Source organism: Pelodiscus sinensis, chromosome 3 (assembly GCF_052426305.1).
Source record: "Pelodiscus sinensis isolate ZL-2025 chromosome 3, ASM5242630v1, whole genome shotgun sequence".
Lineage (NCBI taxonomy): Eukaryota > Metazoa > Chordata > Testudines > Trionychidae > Pelodiscus > Pelodiscus sinensis.
Window position 1 is genome coordinate 64,630,302 of NC_143054.1, and position 16,090 is coordinate 64,646,391.

The 16,090-nt window shown below is 44.8% G+C and overlaps 1 protein-coding gene across 1 annotated transcript in view; it reads right to left on the reverse strand.

The window, feature by feature from the left end:
• Window positions 1-16,090, reverse strand: part of RARS2 (arginyl-tRNA synthetase 2, mitochondrial) — a 68,628-nt gene continuing 52,538 nt past the window's right edge. Inside the window, exons 13-20 of the mRNA XM_075923859.2 lie at window positions 15,957-16,033; window positions 15,266-15,390; window positions 9,924-9,991; window positions 9,710-9,819; window positions 7,863-7,958; window positions 3,032-3,106; window positions 2,355-2,418; window positions 1-143 (exon numbers count right to left, since the gene is read on the reverse strand). Of these exons, the coding sequence (XP_075779974.2) occupies window positions 57-143; window positions 2,355-2,418; window positions 3,032-3,106; window positions 7,863-7,958; window positions 9,710-9,819; window positions 9,924-9,991; window positions 15,266-15,390; window positions 15,957-16,033 (702 nt within the window). The 3' untranslated portion in view covers window positions 1-56. The remainder of the gene's footprint in view (window positions 144-2,354; window positions 2,419-3,031; window positions 3,107-7,862; window positions 7,959-9,709; window positions 9,820-9,923; window positions 9,992-15,265; window positions 15,391-15,956; window positions 16,034-16,090) is intronic.

The window sequence follows — 16,090 nt, forward strand, 5'->3', positions numbered from 1 at the left end:
TTCTCATAAAAAACTTTTACTAAGAAGCTTAATTTACATTGCAGGAGGCTTTGTTGTTACATTTGGGTTACAGGCGTGATTCCAAGAAGTTTCATTCCATTAGCTAGAACTGAGCGTACAGCTTGGAAGAGGCAGAGTCTCGCCTGCAAAATAAAAATAACAATCAACTTATGCAGTCTCTGTATCTGAATAGCAGTTTATACTTACATGACCAAGGAGAAGAGCCTCAAGGAAAGGGCTAGATTAGAAGATAATACCGTGATGTTCTATCTGTCCCAGCCCCAGCTGTAGATCAAAGAAACCTCAAATACTTTTGAGAGAGGTTTCTCCTCTACCTTCCCAAACATAGTATTATCATAAGATGATAAATTACACAGTAAAGAAGTTTGATTTTTTTCCAGAGCACTAGTTCCTCCCTCCTGTACTGCTCCAGAATATTTAGTTTCTATCTGACAGCTCAATTTTTAAAAGTCATTTATTAAACCTAAATGTGCGGGTGTGCGTGTGCCTACATTCATCATTCATATTTTAGAGTCATCCCAAACCTCTTACCTCCAATGAAATGAGAGACAGAGTCAGATTAAAAGAGTCTGCTTGCATATTCTATTGATGTGGCTTAAAAAAAAAAAGCAGTAAACCCACATCTCAACTAGTGATTCTCAACTGCACACAATTAAAATGTTGGCAAGCCTTGAGCCTTGCATATTTTTTCATGACAATAAAGCATGTGGTTTTATAGGTATAGGTTGGTGAGATCAATATCAAACACTTCTTTGAAGGAACATCTCGCCTTTTAAAAGTTGCTGTTTTGTAAAGTGTCCCGAGAAGATGTGTGTGTCCTATGGCTTGTTGGATTTATTTTCAGGATAAATGGAGCAAGTTGCCAAAAGACAGACATGTCTTCTTTGGCCATGCCCTCTGGAATGACCACTTTAAGAAATATGACAATATTAAGTCACGGAGCTTATGTTAAGAAACAAAGGGAAGGACCTAACTTTTGCTGCTGTTCAGAATCAGGAATCTGACCACACTTCTATAAAAAAGTTACACTTCCTAAAAGGTGCCTTAAAGTCACTGGAGCTTTAAGCTCAACCCTGTGAAATATTTTCTTTATAATCTTTTCATGGTTATTTTTCACAACAGAATATTGCAAAGCTCAACCCTGAAGAGTCATTATCAAAGGTAGATCAGTAATTACTTTTCAGATCAGTCAGAGAGAACAAAAGATGGTGTAATTAGAGTAGCATTTACTCAATAGTTAAGGGATCAGATTTCTCCCCCAAAGATTCACAGCCTTCTAATTTGCATCTTCGACAGCATCTGTTGGTAGAAGAGCACTACAGACAATTTGTATTGTGTAGGTGGAGTTAGGGAGAGTTTCAGTCACTTCACATCTCTGTCCTTCCACTTACAGCTAAGGAAACCATCAGAAACTAACCAGAATGTTAAACACTCTCAGGAATATTAGGGAGAAGAAAATCAGATCAAAAGGAAACAAATGCTCTGAAGCAATTCCCGCTAACCGGTACTCAGAGTCACAGTGTTGAGCTCCAGAGGGCACCCATCACAGTCAGGGTGGGCTTGCAACCATGAGTTCCTGCTCCTCCCTTCAAAACAAGGCAATTCTGCAGCTCAGAACCAGCCTCCCTCCAGCTCTATAGTTAGTGCTTCCAAGAGCATCTGTTAGTTTCAATTGGGCGGAGAGTGAATATGTGTGTTCTTCTAAGCTCATAGACCAGGGGTGTCCAAACTTTTTTCAAAGAGGGCCAGATTTGATTAAGTGAACATGCGTGAGGGCCGACCATTTTGCCTGACATTCTTTGAACCATTAAATGCAAATTAACTATTATATGCAACGTTTATTGCAAACGGCATACTTTTCATTTCGTCACATGGATGACCAATCTAAACAGGTGTTAAATCACTCTGCCTTTCATATCTGAAGGCCAGATGAAAAAAAAATCCAGGAAGCTGAAATATATGTCAGGAACATTGTAAAGTACATTACATATTATTGGTAATAAAGGTTGTCTGTCAACTTTTAAGTTAAAAAAATACGAACAGGAACATAACACCAAGTATACATGTTGTGTCCAAATATATTTATAACTGATTTAGACCAACTGACATTAACTGAGATTTTACGATGTATTCATCTCAATACATATGGATTCGTTGGGGGCCATAAAAGATAGATATTGCCAAATTACCTGTGGGGCCGTATTAAACCGGAACACGGGCCGCAATTGGCCCGCGGGCCGGACTTTGGACATGCCTGTCATAGACTATGCTTCTCTTAGAATGCCCAGTTCAGAAACACTGAATGATAGTCGCACAGCAACAATGCACAGTACCTGAGCTAGTTCAGGGGCACTGCCTTTCACAGGGAGTGTTTTATGAGCCGCAGCAGCAAGATGGCTGAAACAGAAAATGTCCATTAGAACCAACAGTTCCTTTAAGAAGGGCACTTATATGGGCTGTGGAAAGTAGTAGAGCTAGAAGATCCACCTCCCAACCACCAGACTCAGATCAACTTATAAAGGGCTTTGAGGGAAAAAAGGGTCTTTTTCAGGACTGGATTAGGAGTTTTATATCTCACAGCTGCCTGGTAAGAGAAGAAATGACTAGTTCTGCTGGCTGGTACAGATATGATTTCAGAAGTGCATATAAAGGCTTACTTTGGCTGAGGCACCATGCAGTTTCCAAGAGGACACTCCTGTGTCAGTGATTACAAATTTGATTTGAATGATCAAATTATCCTGCTTCAGTTAGTCTCCTTTGTTTCTCCCTCTCCCTTCCTCCAAGAGAAGAGCCTGGGCCACAACATTTAGATCTAGGTCCAGCGCTGTCCCATATGCAAAGGGATTCAGATTTGGGGGGTTAGTTCTATCCACAAGGGCCAGTTGTGGAGTTCAGATCCAGTAAGGAACTCCTGGAAGTTCTAGGTCTGCCTGTGCTGATGTTCCTGCAGTTTGAGTCTAGTGAAACAGATTTAAAGGTGTTCAGCGATAGCAATTAGTTCTTTCCTTACCTGAGTGTTAGCAGGTAGCTGACAATGTGCTTAGGCTGAAGATCTTCAGAGGATTTATACAGGACCTCATCATATCTGGGAAGGAGGTAAGAACAATTCAGAACTCAGCTTGCAATCACCAGAAAAACTGAAGTTCTTAAAACAAGAATAAAGAAGGTGACTGCAGCTGCTGGGAATGGCATCATCATAATACATAGAATCATAGGACTGGAAGGTACATCGAGAGGTAATCGCGTCCAGCCCCCCACCCTCAAGGCAGGACCAAGCTCCGTCTACACCATCCCTGACAGATGTCTATCTAACCTGTTCTTAAATATCTCCAGAGAGGGAGATTCCACCACCTCCCTTGGCAATTTATTCCAATATTTGACCACCCTGACAGTTAGGAATTTTTTCCTAATGTCCAATCTAAACCTCCCCTGCTGCACTTTCAGCCCATTACTCCTTGTCCTGTCCTTAGAAACCAAGAGGAACAAATTTTCTCCTTCCTCCTTGTGACACCCTTTTAGATATTTGAAAACCGCTATCATGTCCCCCCTTAATCTTCTTTTTACCAAACTAAACAAGCCCAGTTCATGAAGCCTGGCTTCATAGGTCATGTTCTCTAAACCTTTAATCATTCTTGTCGCTCTTCTCTGTACCCTTTCCAATTTCTCCACATCTTTCTTGAAATGTGGCGCCCAGAACTGGACACAGTACTCCAGCTGAGGCCTAACTAGTGTAGAGTAGAGCGGCAGAATGACTTCACGAGTTTTGCTTACAACACACCTGTTGATACAACCTAGAATCATATTTGCTTTTTTTGCAACAGCATCACACTGTTGACTCATATTCAACTTGTCGTCCACTATGACCCCTAGATCCCTTTCCGCCATGCTCCTTCCTAGACAGTCGCTTCCCATCTTGTATGTATGGAACTGATTGTTCCTTCCTAAGTGGAGCACTTTGCATTTCTCTTTATTAAACTTCATCCTGTTTATCTCTGACCATTTCTCTAACTTGCTAAGGTCATTTTGAATTATGTCCCTATCCTCCAAAGAAGTTGCAACCCCACCCAGTTTGGTATCATCTGCAAATATACAGAAGTATATTTAATTTCAGAGCTCACAGCAAGTGATTAAGAGCATAGATGATAAAAGCAATGACTGCTCCTGGAATATTATCTTCTGTTTTCAGTCTTACAGATCATTATGATACTTAAATGACCACTTAAAGTATTGTCAGAAAGCAGTACCTTAAAGGATGTGGCCTTTAGGGTATATAGAATTTTTAATGGGACTGACATCTGCTGCTGCTACAGCCAGAATTCTGGGTGTAGGGGTCAGTTTCCCCTATGCTGGGCTAGATGGATCTTTGGTCTGATGCAGAATGGTTGTTCTTATGTTAAGTGGAGTAAGTCAGATTCTGCCAGCAAGAAAATGTGCTGCCACATTTCTACCATCCCAAAAGATTAATTGGTCTACAATCATCATCATCGTCTAGGTCACAGATTCTCCAATTTCCTTGCACCATGGCCTCTTTCTGACAACAAAAATTACCCACACGACCCCAGGAGTAAGGCTGTTAAATTTAGATTAATCAACTAATTGAACAGTTGATGCAAATTGCATCAACTATTTGATTGGTCAATAAGGGTACCTCCCTCCAAGGCTCTTGTACATTTCTACCGCAAAGCGCACGTGGGGAGTATGGGGCCAGAGAGGGGACTGCTTGAGTCCCCCGCTCGCCCCTGCTCCCGTGGCACTTCTGCTTTTGCTACATTTCAAAGGTGGAAGTGCTGCTAGATCCCTGCTGCGTCCCTGCCCCACCCCAACGGAGACGGTGCTGGGGGGAACTGGCTGTTAAGCTGACTCCCCACAGCACCAGCTCCTGCCACCCCCATGCTGTCTTTCTCTGATAGAGGCAGCAAGGAGTGGGGGGGAAGTGACTAGTCGATTAGTCCCTTACATCCCTACCCGAGAGGAGGGACCAAAGACAGAGCCTGCCCAAGGGGCACGTAACCTTAGCCTGGGCGGCAGGGCTTGGGCTTCAACTTCAGATTTGCTGGGGGCCGGGACCAGGGCCAAGGCCAACACAAGCCTTGGTGACCCTACTGGGTTGCAACCAATATTCCCTCTAACCTATTCCATCCACATGCAGAATAAAATTTGTATGTGCACCTTCACAAGTGTGGTGCACCACACCAACAGAAACACATAACATAGCTGTGGACATTCTGCTAAGCAGTTGGTCAGCATTTGAATTTCTCCTGAGCGGCTCCCCAAGTGCACAGCTGACAGGGAACAATGGTTGCAAACTGCTTTGGGGTCCTAACCCACAGTTTGAGAATCCCTGATCTGGGTTAATGATCTACAGCACTGACTAGTTCAAAGGCCTCATGTTGTCGTTATATTGGCAAAGACCACAATCAAAGCAATGCAAGTGGACACAGGTAGCTAGAAAGGGATGGGGAACCTTTTTGGGGTTGAGGACCACTGACTCATAGAAAAAACACAAGTGAAAAGCGGAAAAAAACCCCTCACTGAGGCTCCCAACTGAGAAGGAGAAAGACACTCCCCACATTCCCCTTGCACACTGGAGCCTAGGGGGGCCCCAGCCTAGTAGATTTTGAATGCTCCAGTCCCCAGAGGCGCAGCAGGGGACTTGAACACCAGCATAGGCTCCCCAATGCTGAGGAGGGGGCTGAGGCTCGGGGGTCGGATCTAGACAAGCTGAGGGCCGCATCTGGCCCCTAGGCCTGAGATTTCCCAGGCCAGAGTTAGAAGGCGACCTAGGCATGTGGGTGACATGGAAGAATTTCATAGGGCTTTTGTTCTTGACTGCTGGGTATCACAGAATCCTAGAACTGGAAGGAACCTCCAGAGGTCATCAAGTCCAGTCCCCAGCCTCACGGCAAGACCAAGCACCATCTAGATCATATGAAGAGAAGTAGCATGCTGTAGCGTTAGGACATTCAACTGGGAGTTCTGGGCTCTATATTCAGCTCTGCCATTCATTTCTGTGTGATGTTAGACAAGTCCTCACGCCTGTCTGTGCTTGAGATTCCACATCGATAACTAGGATTATAATGCTTGTTCAGTTTTGTCAGAAGGGTGAGAATCATCAGTGAAAAGCACAGTATACACACTATCGTCTGTGAATGTAGGTGCCCTTCATAGATCCTGGAAGTGAGTGGATATTCCATTCTCCTCCTCCTCCTGAGAGCATTCCCTCACCCCTTTTTCACAAGGGATCCAGAGACCCCAGGCACCATGTCTAGGTTGACAGTGCTTATATAGCTTGCTACATTTTCTAAAGAATTGTACCGACATTTACTCATTAACAACTATGGGTAACTACCAATTATTACCCATTTCCTCAGAGGTATTCTCTCCACATGATTTTAGAAGCTGCATGAAAAACATTAACATTCATTTACATCTAAAAATGCATATTACAGGGTTTCTAGAGAAAGCCCAATATTCAATAAGTTATTGCCTTAAATATTCATGAGGAGGCTGCGCCTCCTGCTAGCTATGCTAAACTACCCCCCTCTCTCTGGTGGCTTTCATGGCCAGAGAGTGAGAGCTAAGCTCCCCAACCCAAACCTCACCGGGGGTAAGTGTCTGCCTGGGGGGGGGGAGGGTGCAGGAGTGAGCTGGGGGCTTGGGGTCTCGGTGGAAGGTTGTGTGAGGGGGCTGGTGGTGCAGAGTATTGGTGGAGGAGATGTTGAGGGGGTTGGTGGTGTGAGGTCTCAGCAGGATGGTGAGTGAGGAAGCTGAGGGTGTAAGGTCTCAGCAGAAAGGGTGTGAGGGGGAGCTGGGGTCACAGGGTCTCGGTGCACAAAGAGTGTGAGGGGCTAGCAGTGCGGGATCTCAGCAGGGCGATGAGTGGGTGGGGTGGGGGGGTGAGATCTTGGCAGGGCAGTGAGTGAGAGGGCTTGCAGTGCGGGCTCTCAGCAGGACGGTGAGCAAGCAGACTGGGGGCGCAGGTCTCGGCAGGGTGATGACTGAGGGGACTAGCGGTGTGGGATGATGGCAGGATAGTGTCTGAGTGCAGGGTCTTGGCAGGGTGTTCTAGCCTGCCCCCCTCAAACCAAAACCCTGTTCCCCCACCCCCTTCACTCAGAGCCCTGCTGAGCAGCAGGAAAAGCTGCCTTGGAGTATGTCTCTGTGCTGCTGTTCCCCCAGCTGGAGGAGGTGGAAGGGAAGTGGGAGCACACAGACAGCCTCAGGGCTTTTTCCCCTCCCCTTGCCTCTGGAAGCCAACGCTGGCCCCTGCCACATGGGCTCTGCCCTGCCTCTTCAGCCCGCCAGCTGCCCCTCGCTTCTTGCCCCCATGCCTCAGGCCTGTCTATACATCCTCATGAGGAGGTCGCACAGCCAAAGGGGGGTGGCCGGACTGCAGGCAGGGGGGCTCCAAGAGGAAATCCGTGGCCCTGCCTCCCCAACCTTGCCAGCAGGTGGGATTGACTGGAGCCTGCTCCTCTGGGCAGCTCCAGCCCACACTGCACACAGGGACTCCTGAAAGCTCTGGCTCCACAGCCACTGCCTCTCTCAGGACAACAATCTCCTCCCTTGTCATTCCCCCCCACTCGTGGCTCTCCTCCCTGCCGAAGCTTCCTGCCTCCACCTCCCCAAACTACTTCAACTTTCCCCACCTAAGCAAGGACAAGATTAGCTTAGGTGGGGGTGGTGCCTGTGGACACAGTATCACATGATGACATCACTTTGTAATCCCGCAGGAAAAGTTTTTTTTAATATATAGAGATTTCTACTCTTTCATTACCATGTAACTAATAACTTACTTAGCATGCAGGCATCTGCTTCTTGAAAAGACAAACAGTAAATACCTGAGAAGATGCTGTAGGATGGAGATGGCCTGTGGATCTTGTAAACAAGCTGTATTAATGTCAGTCAGTTTCCCATTCCCACACATCTGCTCTAAACTAGAAAACAGAAGAGCCCAGTATGAGAAAAATGCTTCTCAAAATAAATTTAAAAACCTCACCAGCAAATCTGCATAAGAATTAAAGCAATGTGCACTTAAAGGAAAACACAGTTTGAATCTTGTTTAACTAGATACAGGCAGTCCCCGGGTTACGTACAAGATAGGGACTGTAGGTTTGTTCTTACGTTGAATCTGTATGTAAGTCGGAACTGGCGTCCAGATTCAGCCGCTGCTGAAACTGACCGCCAGTTCTGACTTACATACAGATTCAACTTAAGAACCCCAAGTCAGCTGCTGCTGAAACTGATCAGCGGCTGATTCCAGGAAGCCTGGGGCAGACAACTCTGCCTCGGGCTTCCTGTAGTCAGCGCTGGTCAGTTTCAGCAGCGGCTGACTTGGGGACGCCTGGGGCAGAGCAGCTGGGGTGCTGCTGGGTTGCTCCAGTAGCACCGCTCCTCGCTCCTTGGCGCTACTGGACCAACCCAGCAGCACCCCAGCTGCTCTGCCCCAGGCGTCCTGATTCAGCCACTGCTGAAACTGACCAGCAGCGGCTGAATCAGGACCTGGGGCAGAGCAGCTGGGGTGCTGCCGGGTTGGTCCAGTAGTGCCCAGAGCGGCGCTGCAGGACCAATCGGCAGCGCCCCAGCTGCTCTGCCCCAGGGTCCACAACAAAAGCCTGGTCTGCTGGGGGGGGGGGGCACACTAGCTGCACCCCCCTCCCAGCAGACCAGGGACACAGGGAGCAGAGCCGCAGCGGCAGCGGCAGCGGGGTGCCGCGCCTCTGAGGCTTTGCTCTGGCAAAGTCTCAGAGGCGAGGGACCCCGCCGCTGCTGCGGCTTCAGTCCCGGTGCCCCTGGTCTGCTGGAGACGGTCTTCAGCAGACCAGGGGCACCGGGAGCAGCTTACGAACGGGGCTTTCTCGCCCCGGAGCTCGCAGGTAGCAATCCGCCACCTCGACCTCCGGGGTGAGAAAGCCCTGTTCGTAAGTGCGGATCCGACATAAGTCGGATCCGTGTAAGTCGGGGACTGCCTGTACATTGTTTGCAACCTGACTGCAACACGTGATGTAGACTGAGTTAAATCTATGGCAATCGAAATCCAAGACAAAAAGCTGTTTTACTTAAGCCAGCACTGAATATACACATCGGTAACTACGATACCCTGAAAGAACATGACAGTTGAAAAGGGCACTGTCAAGTTTGACCTTTTTGAAACTGTAGAAAAATCAATTCAGTAGTATGACACATAATGCCTATCTTGACAGTCTGCCCAAGTGGTTTATCTATGGATTTTTAAAATTCCCTACAATACAGTTTTGGGTGATCACAAAAGAAAATAATTAAGACTAGAGTCAGTAACTGCAGCTAATGGGAGTTCAGTCAAATCTCAGTTTAAATTTTACAGCAAAGTGTATTTAACATATACAGAGGACTCCCAAGCCAGATTCCTTGGTTATAACAGAGGACCACTGATCCTGGGGCCATTCACTGATTTGCACCAGCTATCACAAAAGGCTGTTAGAGCAGCCAGGAATTATTAGGACATAGACACGGCTTGGTTAGGCCCCTTAGTCCAGAGGGAAAGGGCATGCAAGTTTCATTTTCCTTAGTTTGCTTGTGTGGTCTCAACTAAATGGATGAAAAAGTTGACTCTTTAGGAAAGGCTTTATCATAAATGTTACTCAGACATGCAGTTAAATAGGTGTTAATAGAAACAGAAAAATTCTCCACTTTGGAATGTTCTTCTTACCTGTGGAGTCTAGCATGTGTGTACTGCAGGAATACGCCTGTGTCTCCCCGACTTTGGAGAACCCGATCCCAGCTAAACTTATAATCAGATGATAGCAGACCCCTGAAATCCTAAAATGATACCAGTTATTATGAAGCATCAAGTAAGCTAGTATCACCAGCACCAATTTATATTCTCTCGCAGAAGGAATAATCAGAAGGCAGTTTAAACAGACCTGAATTATGAGTGCTGCAAGCCCAATCTTTTCTGCAGTCTCAAGAGGGTTTTCCAGTTCTTTGGTTGCTGAACAAATACAAGCAAAAATAGATTGAATTACAATAGTGTAACTGGTCATGGGTTAGAATCAGAACAGCTGGTGGCAGAGCAGATTTGATTAAAATTTATACCCTGGATAAAACAGTCAGGATGCAAGGGCTGACAAGAGTCTGCATGTAAAACCTTTTAGATTTAGGCTGTCTTTCTTTACAAGAACTAGGGGTTTCCAAATTAAATTAATAGGCAGCAGGTTTAAAACAAATAAAAATAAGTATTCAGTCACACAATGCACAGTCAACCTATGGAACTCCTTGCCAGAGGATGTTGTGAAGGCCAAGCCTCTAACAAAGTTTAAAAAAAGAGACAGATACATTCATGGATATGTCCATCAATGGCTATTAGCCAGGATGGGCACGGATGGTTTCACTAGCCTGGGAATAGGCAACAGGTGATGGATCACTTGATGATTACCTGTTTCTGTTCATTCCCTCTGGGGCATCTAGCATTGGCTGATGTAGAAAGATAGAATACTGGGCTAGATGGAGTTTTTGTCTGACCTACTATGGTGTTTCTGATGTACTTACAGACAATGTGATTATAGACTAGAGGCAAAGAGAACAGTCTAGTCTGTTTTACTATGTAACACAGGCTATTGATTTTCACCCTATAATTCCTGCCTCAAGTCCCTAACTTCTGACTGAGCTACAGCATATCTTTTAGAAAGACATCCATAGAGTTCTCAAGTGATGGAGAATCCAGCACATCCCAAGGTAAACTGTTCCAATATGGACCTTATTTCCAGTCTGAATTTGTCTAGCTCCAGCTTCCAATCCTTGGATTTTATTACATCTGTGCCTGCTTGATTAAAGAGCCCTCTACTATCAGATGTCATCATCATCTCCCATATGAGTACTTATGGACTGTAGTCAAATCCCCGCTCAGCCTTCTCTTGGATGAGCTAACTAGTCAGAACTTAAGTCTTTCACTGTAATTTATCTATCTGCCTTTGAACATCACTGATAAATATGCTAACAAATGATATCTCTTTTCACTGCAGCTGTTGTAAGATCCTTGGCAGGAAAGTTATTTTATGACTGCTTTCACCAACAATTCTGTGGTGAATAACAGCTTTCTCACCTCTTCAGCAATCCACTGAAGAGACTATTTTATTCCTATTTCCTCTTCTATCCCCCCAGAGGTGGGAGCACACAGAGGTAGGCTGGGATCACAGCACCCTTCACACAGGCATTAACAGACTGTGTACACATCACCAACATTTTGGAAAGGATGTCAGCTGCAGGTGCACCAGCCCACATCTGCAGGCAATATATTCCATGGCTGTGTCTACATTGACACCCTTTTCCGGAAAAGGGATGCTAATGAGACACTTCGGAATTGCAAATGCCGCGGTGGATTTAAATTACCCCCCGCGGCATTTGCATGAACATGGCTACCGCTTTTTTCCGGCTCAGGGCTTTGCCGGAGAAAAGCGCCAGTCTAGACGGGATCTTTCGGAAAATAAAGCCTTTTCCGGAAGATCCCTTATTCCTCTTAAAATCAGGAATAAGGGATCTTCCGGAAAAGGCTTTATTTTTCGAAAGATCCCATCTAGACTGACGCTTTTCTCCGGCAAAGCCCCGAGCCAGAAAAAAGAGGCAGCCATGTTCATGCAAATACCGCGGGGGATATTTAAATCCCCCGCGGCATTTGCAATTCCGAAGTGTCTCATTAGCATCCCTTTTCCAGAAAAGGGTGCCAATGTAGACATAGCCCTTGTGTTTAGACTCATTCTTTCTCAGCCCAGACACTTTAAATGTTGGTCTATTTAAAACATTCCATTTTTAAACTCAAGTCATATTTGATTTCTAAGTATCTTCCTCCTATTTTCAGGAGGATCCTAGTGCAGTTTCCTGTAAGCCAGGTCATCACACTCATTTTGATTCTGGTCCATGGGCTAAGTCTATAAATAGTCACAGATGTATGCTGCTCTCCATCAACAGTTGATCTCCCAGTGATAACAGTGGATGATTTGCCCACAGACAGAGGGGAGAATATGGCCCTTATGTAAAGTCTAAACACATCACTTGGTGGGAAACTATTATACAGCACACATTTAGAACTGATCTCTGCCCTTTGCACATGCAACTGAAATGACTGTGTAAATGAGAACTGTGCACCTTCATTTTCTGAAAATTTCTCTCAAAGTAATCCTGAGTTTGATGCCATGACATTGAAAAGATAACTCTCACACACTGTCCTGGTGCATTTATAGGAATCTGGAGCACTGAAGCACATTTTTCTGAAAACCCATTAATTCCCTGGTTCTGTACTAAAGGGCTTGCCATTGATCCAGCCTCCCCTCATTAGCTGGTAGTAAAATTAAATGTATTCAAATCCCACAGAATCTGACAATTGAAATTATTATGCACTCAAAGATTTGCCTGGCATTGCTTAGGTCCTTAACTCAAGTAAGTTTTGTTTTCCTCATTTAAATAATTTTTCAGAAGTGGGGCTGAGGATGAGGGGGTTCAGTATGCAGGCTGTCCCGGGGAAAGGGGACAACCCCAGCCCTTTCTCATGGCAGCAGCTTGGGGCAAGATGAGAAGTGCCTCACTATGGCTGCTGCAGCTCCACTGGACACAGCTGGGGGAAGAATGCATGTCCCCTGGCTGGGGGACAGAGACACACAAACAAACTCTCAAATATATAGTAGATAACTGTTCCTTTCTCCACACCTGCCCCCCTCTGGCCTAATGGAGTGATAGTTGTCCTGACCTCCCCATCTCTGGCCCTTTGCTGCCTTCTATAGTCATTCTACAGTATAACTCCCTCGTACCAGACCCTTCCCTTCCCATTTTATGAGAAAATTGAATTCCATGCACATCCCATTATCTTGGCACAATCTAACCCCTACCTTGCTTTAAGTTATAAGAAGAAGCTGCATACCACATTTGGTGATCCTACTTCTTACCATTTAGGAGGAGCTCTTGAACAAACAGACTCACAGACAGATGCACATTTTAAAAATATATAGTAAGATTGCTCAATAGTATCCTAAGTTTATAGACTGTGTTACAAAATACAGCTGAGAGAGGTGCCTGACACCAGGAGTTTACAGGCAAATTAGGATGCATACAATTCAAGAAAGATTGAGTGGGTAGATACAGTCACAGTTGAGATCAACCAATCATGAAAGACTATGCAGAAATAATAAGGAAATATTGAAAGGAGAGGACAGTGGATGTTTGTTGCACAGGAAAAAAGGGGCCGATACAGCAAGAAAAATATCCAGAGGCACATTAAGATACTCCTGGGGGGAATTCTGTACCACTCGTAATGCAAAAGTTACACAGAATTCATGTTCAGTGCACAATTGGTGCTGCAGACCTTCTGGCAGCTGTTATGGTCTCTGGATCCCCAGCTCATAGTGGACCTATGCAGGAGGTTACCTCAGTGGGTTGTGGTTCTCAAATTTGCCAGCCCTGCTTAGTCACATGGTGCAGTTGGACCCCCTCCCTGCCCTGCAGCTGCTGGAGCCAGTGAGCTGCACCCTGCAGGGAGAGGCAGAAACAACAAGTAGGATCTGCAAGGAGTGACCGCTGTTTTCCACAAAGGGAGACTGAAAAGGGTGGGGGTTTACGGAGGGAGAGATGACTCAAACTGTTCCCAGAATGGCCTAATCTTTACATTGTGCCTCATCAGCAGCTACAGGCTCTCTCTGACTGAGGGGATAAAAATGTACAGGACACAGCCTGCAACTGCACTCAGGGAAGGAAAGATGAGGGTGTCTGGGTTCTCACGCAGACCCCTCCAAATACACACACTATTCCAGCATCTCCCCCAAATGCCCCCCAACCATATGCCCTCCTTTCAACACCCCCTGGCAATGTCCTCTATTTGGGAACCTGAAATATGGTAACCCTACGGGGGTTGGGCAAATAACCCAAAAATGTACTAAAAAACCAGGAACACAGATTTTTCCTCTAAATTGTGCCCAGCTGGCATATGTGACACACTCAGATTGAGGCACCTGACAAAAGCATAACAAAGAAACAGAAACTGGTTTGTCAAGTAGGTTTCTTTAACTTTCTACTCCTGAGGGAATCTTTCTTGTTGTTTGTATTGTTATTGGCAAAAACCTGTTGACCAGTATTTTGAAATAAATTACCAAAATAATTGAAACTGGTGTGATTAAATCGTGTTATGTCATATAAACTATTCAGAGTTTTAAAATGCTGTGTATAAAGTCAAAATATTTAACTTTTTGGCACAGAATTCCCCCAGGAGTAAGCAGGGAAGATAGCACTAAGGGAACACAAAGAGCATTAAGGAAAAAGGATTCCACAGAAGATGGGGCTTGTCAGAAGGTGTTAACAGATACAAGAATGAAAATCAAGTATCAGAGGGGTAGCCGTGTTAGTCTGAATCTGCAAAAGCGACGAGGAGTCCTGTGGCACCTTATAGACTAACTGAAGTGTAGGAGCATAAGCTTTCGTGGGCAAAGACCCACTTCGCATGCATCTGACGAAGTGGGTCTTTGCCCACGAAAGCTTATGCTCCTACACTTCAGTTAGTCTATAAGGTGCCACAGGACTCCTCGTCGCTTTTGAAGAATGAAAATGTAGGCTGCATACAGTTATGTGGAGTTTTAACAGTAAGAATGATGAGTTTTTGACTGACACTTAAATAGTCTAGATTACTACCAGGTTTTCAAAGCAACAAATGGCAGGTAGGTACCTTTGGCCTTCCCCACCTCTCACCCCCACCCACCCACCATATCTGAGCACCTCACACATTAATGAAATGCATACACCCCTTTGTGTTAGGAAGCTATTACCATTGTACAATGAGGAAAGTGAGGCAGAGCAAGATGAAGAGTAGTGGGTAAAACTTTCAGAGATGCCTGTGAGAGTGAAGAGATTAAGTTCCATTTTCAAGTGATTTAGGTGCTTGAGTGTCATTCATTCCTGGATTCTTATTTTAGGATAAAAGTGATTTGTCTTGATGGCCATGCAATAGCTTCCCTATATGGTAGTATTGCTATGAGGCAAAGTTCTTTCCATGTTTTACAAGCTGTATGGCCACCCATTGTTTGGGAAAGTTATTTGAGATTCTAGCTATGGAAGAGGAAATGTTACTACTACATTATTTATATCATCACAGGTGGTGAAAAGACATAGATCAGAGCTTACTGCTCTGAATTACTAGGCCTGGTGTGCGTGATGGGGTAGAGAAGAAAAAAGTATTGTATTCTGCATGGGAATATTTCAAGAGAAATGAGTAAGACCTAAATCAACTTACTTTTTGCAGAAGCCATGTTTTGTAACATCCTTGAGCAAGCTTCATTTAAAACGTCTTCCAGAAAAACCACCTCTCCTTTTCTTGTCTTCATCCCCTGCACTAGACCAAACGACAGATGCTGACACCTGCATTGCAAACAGCAAGCTATTTCAAATCATATTTTAATCAACAGAAATGACTGCAATGTTTGTCCAGGCATGGCCCTGAACCAGGATGTAGTAGTAACAGCTGAACAAACATCATTCAATACAGATAGCTCAGCAACAACATCATTACCTCACTTCAAATAACACATCTCCATGCACATCTCATAATTAGACGGAAAGGACCAAGAATATGAAAACCTGGTCATTCATACACTCTTGGGAGACTGGTAATTTCTAGCAGCTATGGTAGGTTTTAATATGGAAGACTCAGTACAATAGTTAAAGAGGCAGGATTTAAAAATGTCACACACGTAAAAGTATATTAGTTCTTATGATTACTATTCGACTACACTCTACTATAGATACTGAGGTGCAATGTCTTTGATAAGCAATATGTCATCCTTTCTTGCTTTTATGTACCCTACTTCTCATACCAAGAAGTTTCAAGGGGCATATTAAAGGATTTCTGATGATCATTGCTGTTTATCCTTTTTAATATATCTCACCTCCCCCTAAAAAGTAGCAACTATGACACCCACACCTACCTTTCTGCCCATTCATAGCCCATGAGCTTCAGTATTTGGAACAGATGTTCAAAGTGAGTAAATTGACTTTTATCTGTCTTTGGGAGGAAATGGGTGCATTTTAGAAGACACATTTGCTTAGATAAGGAGTCAGC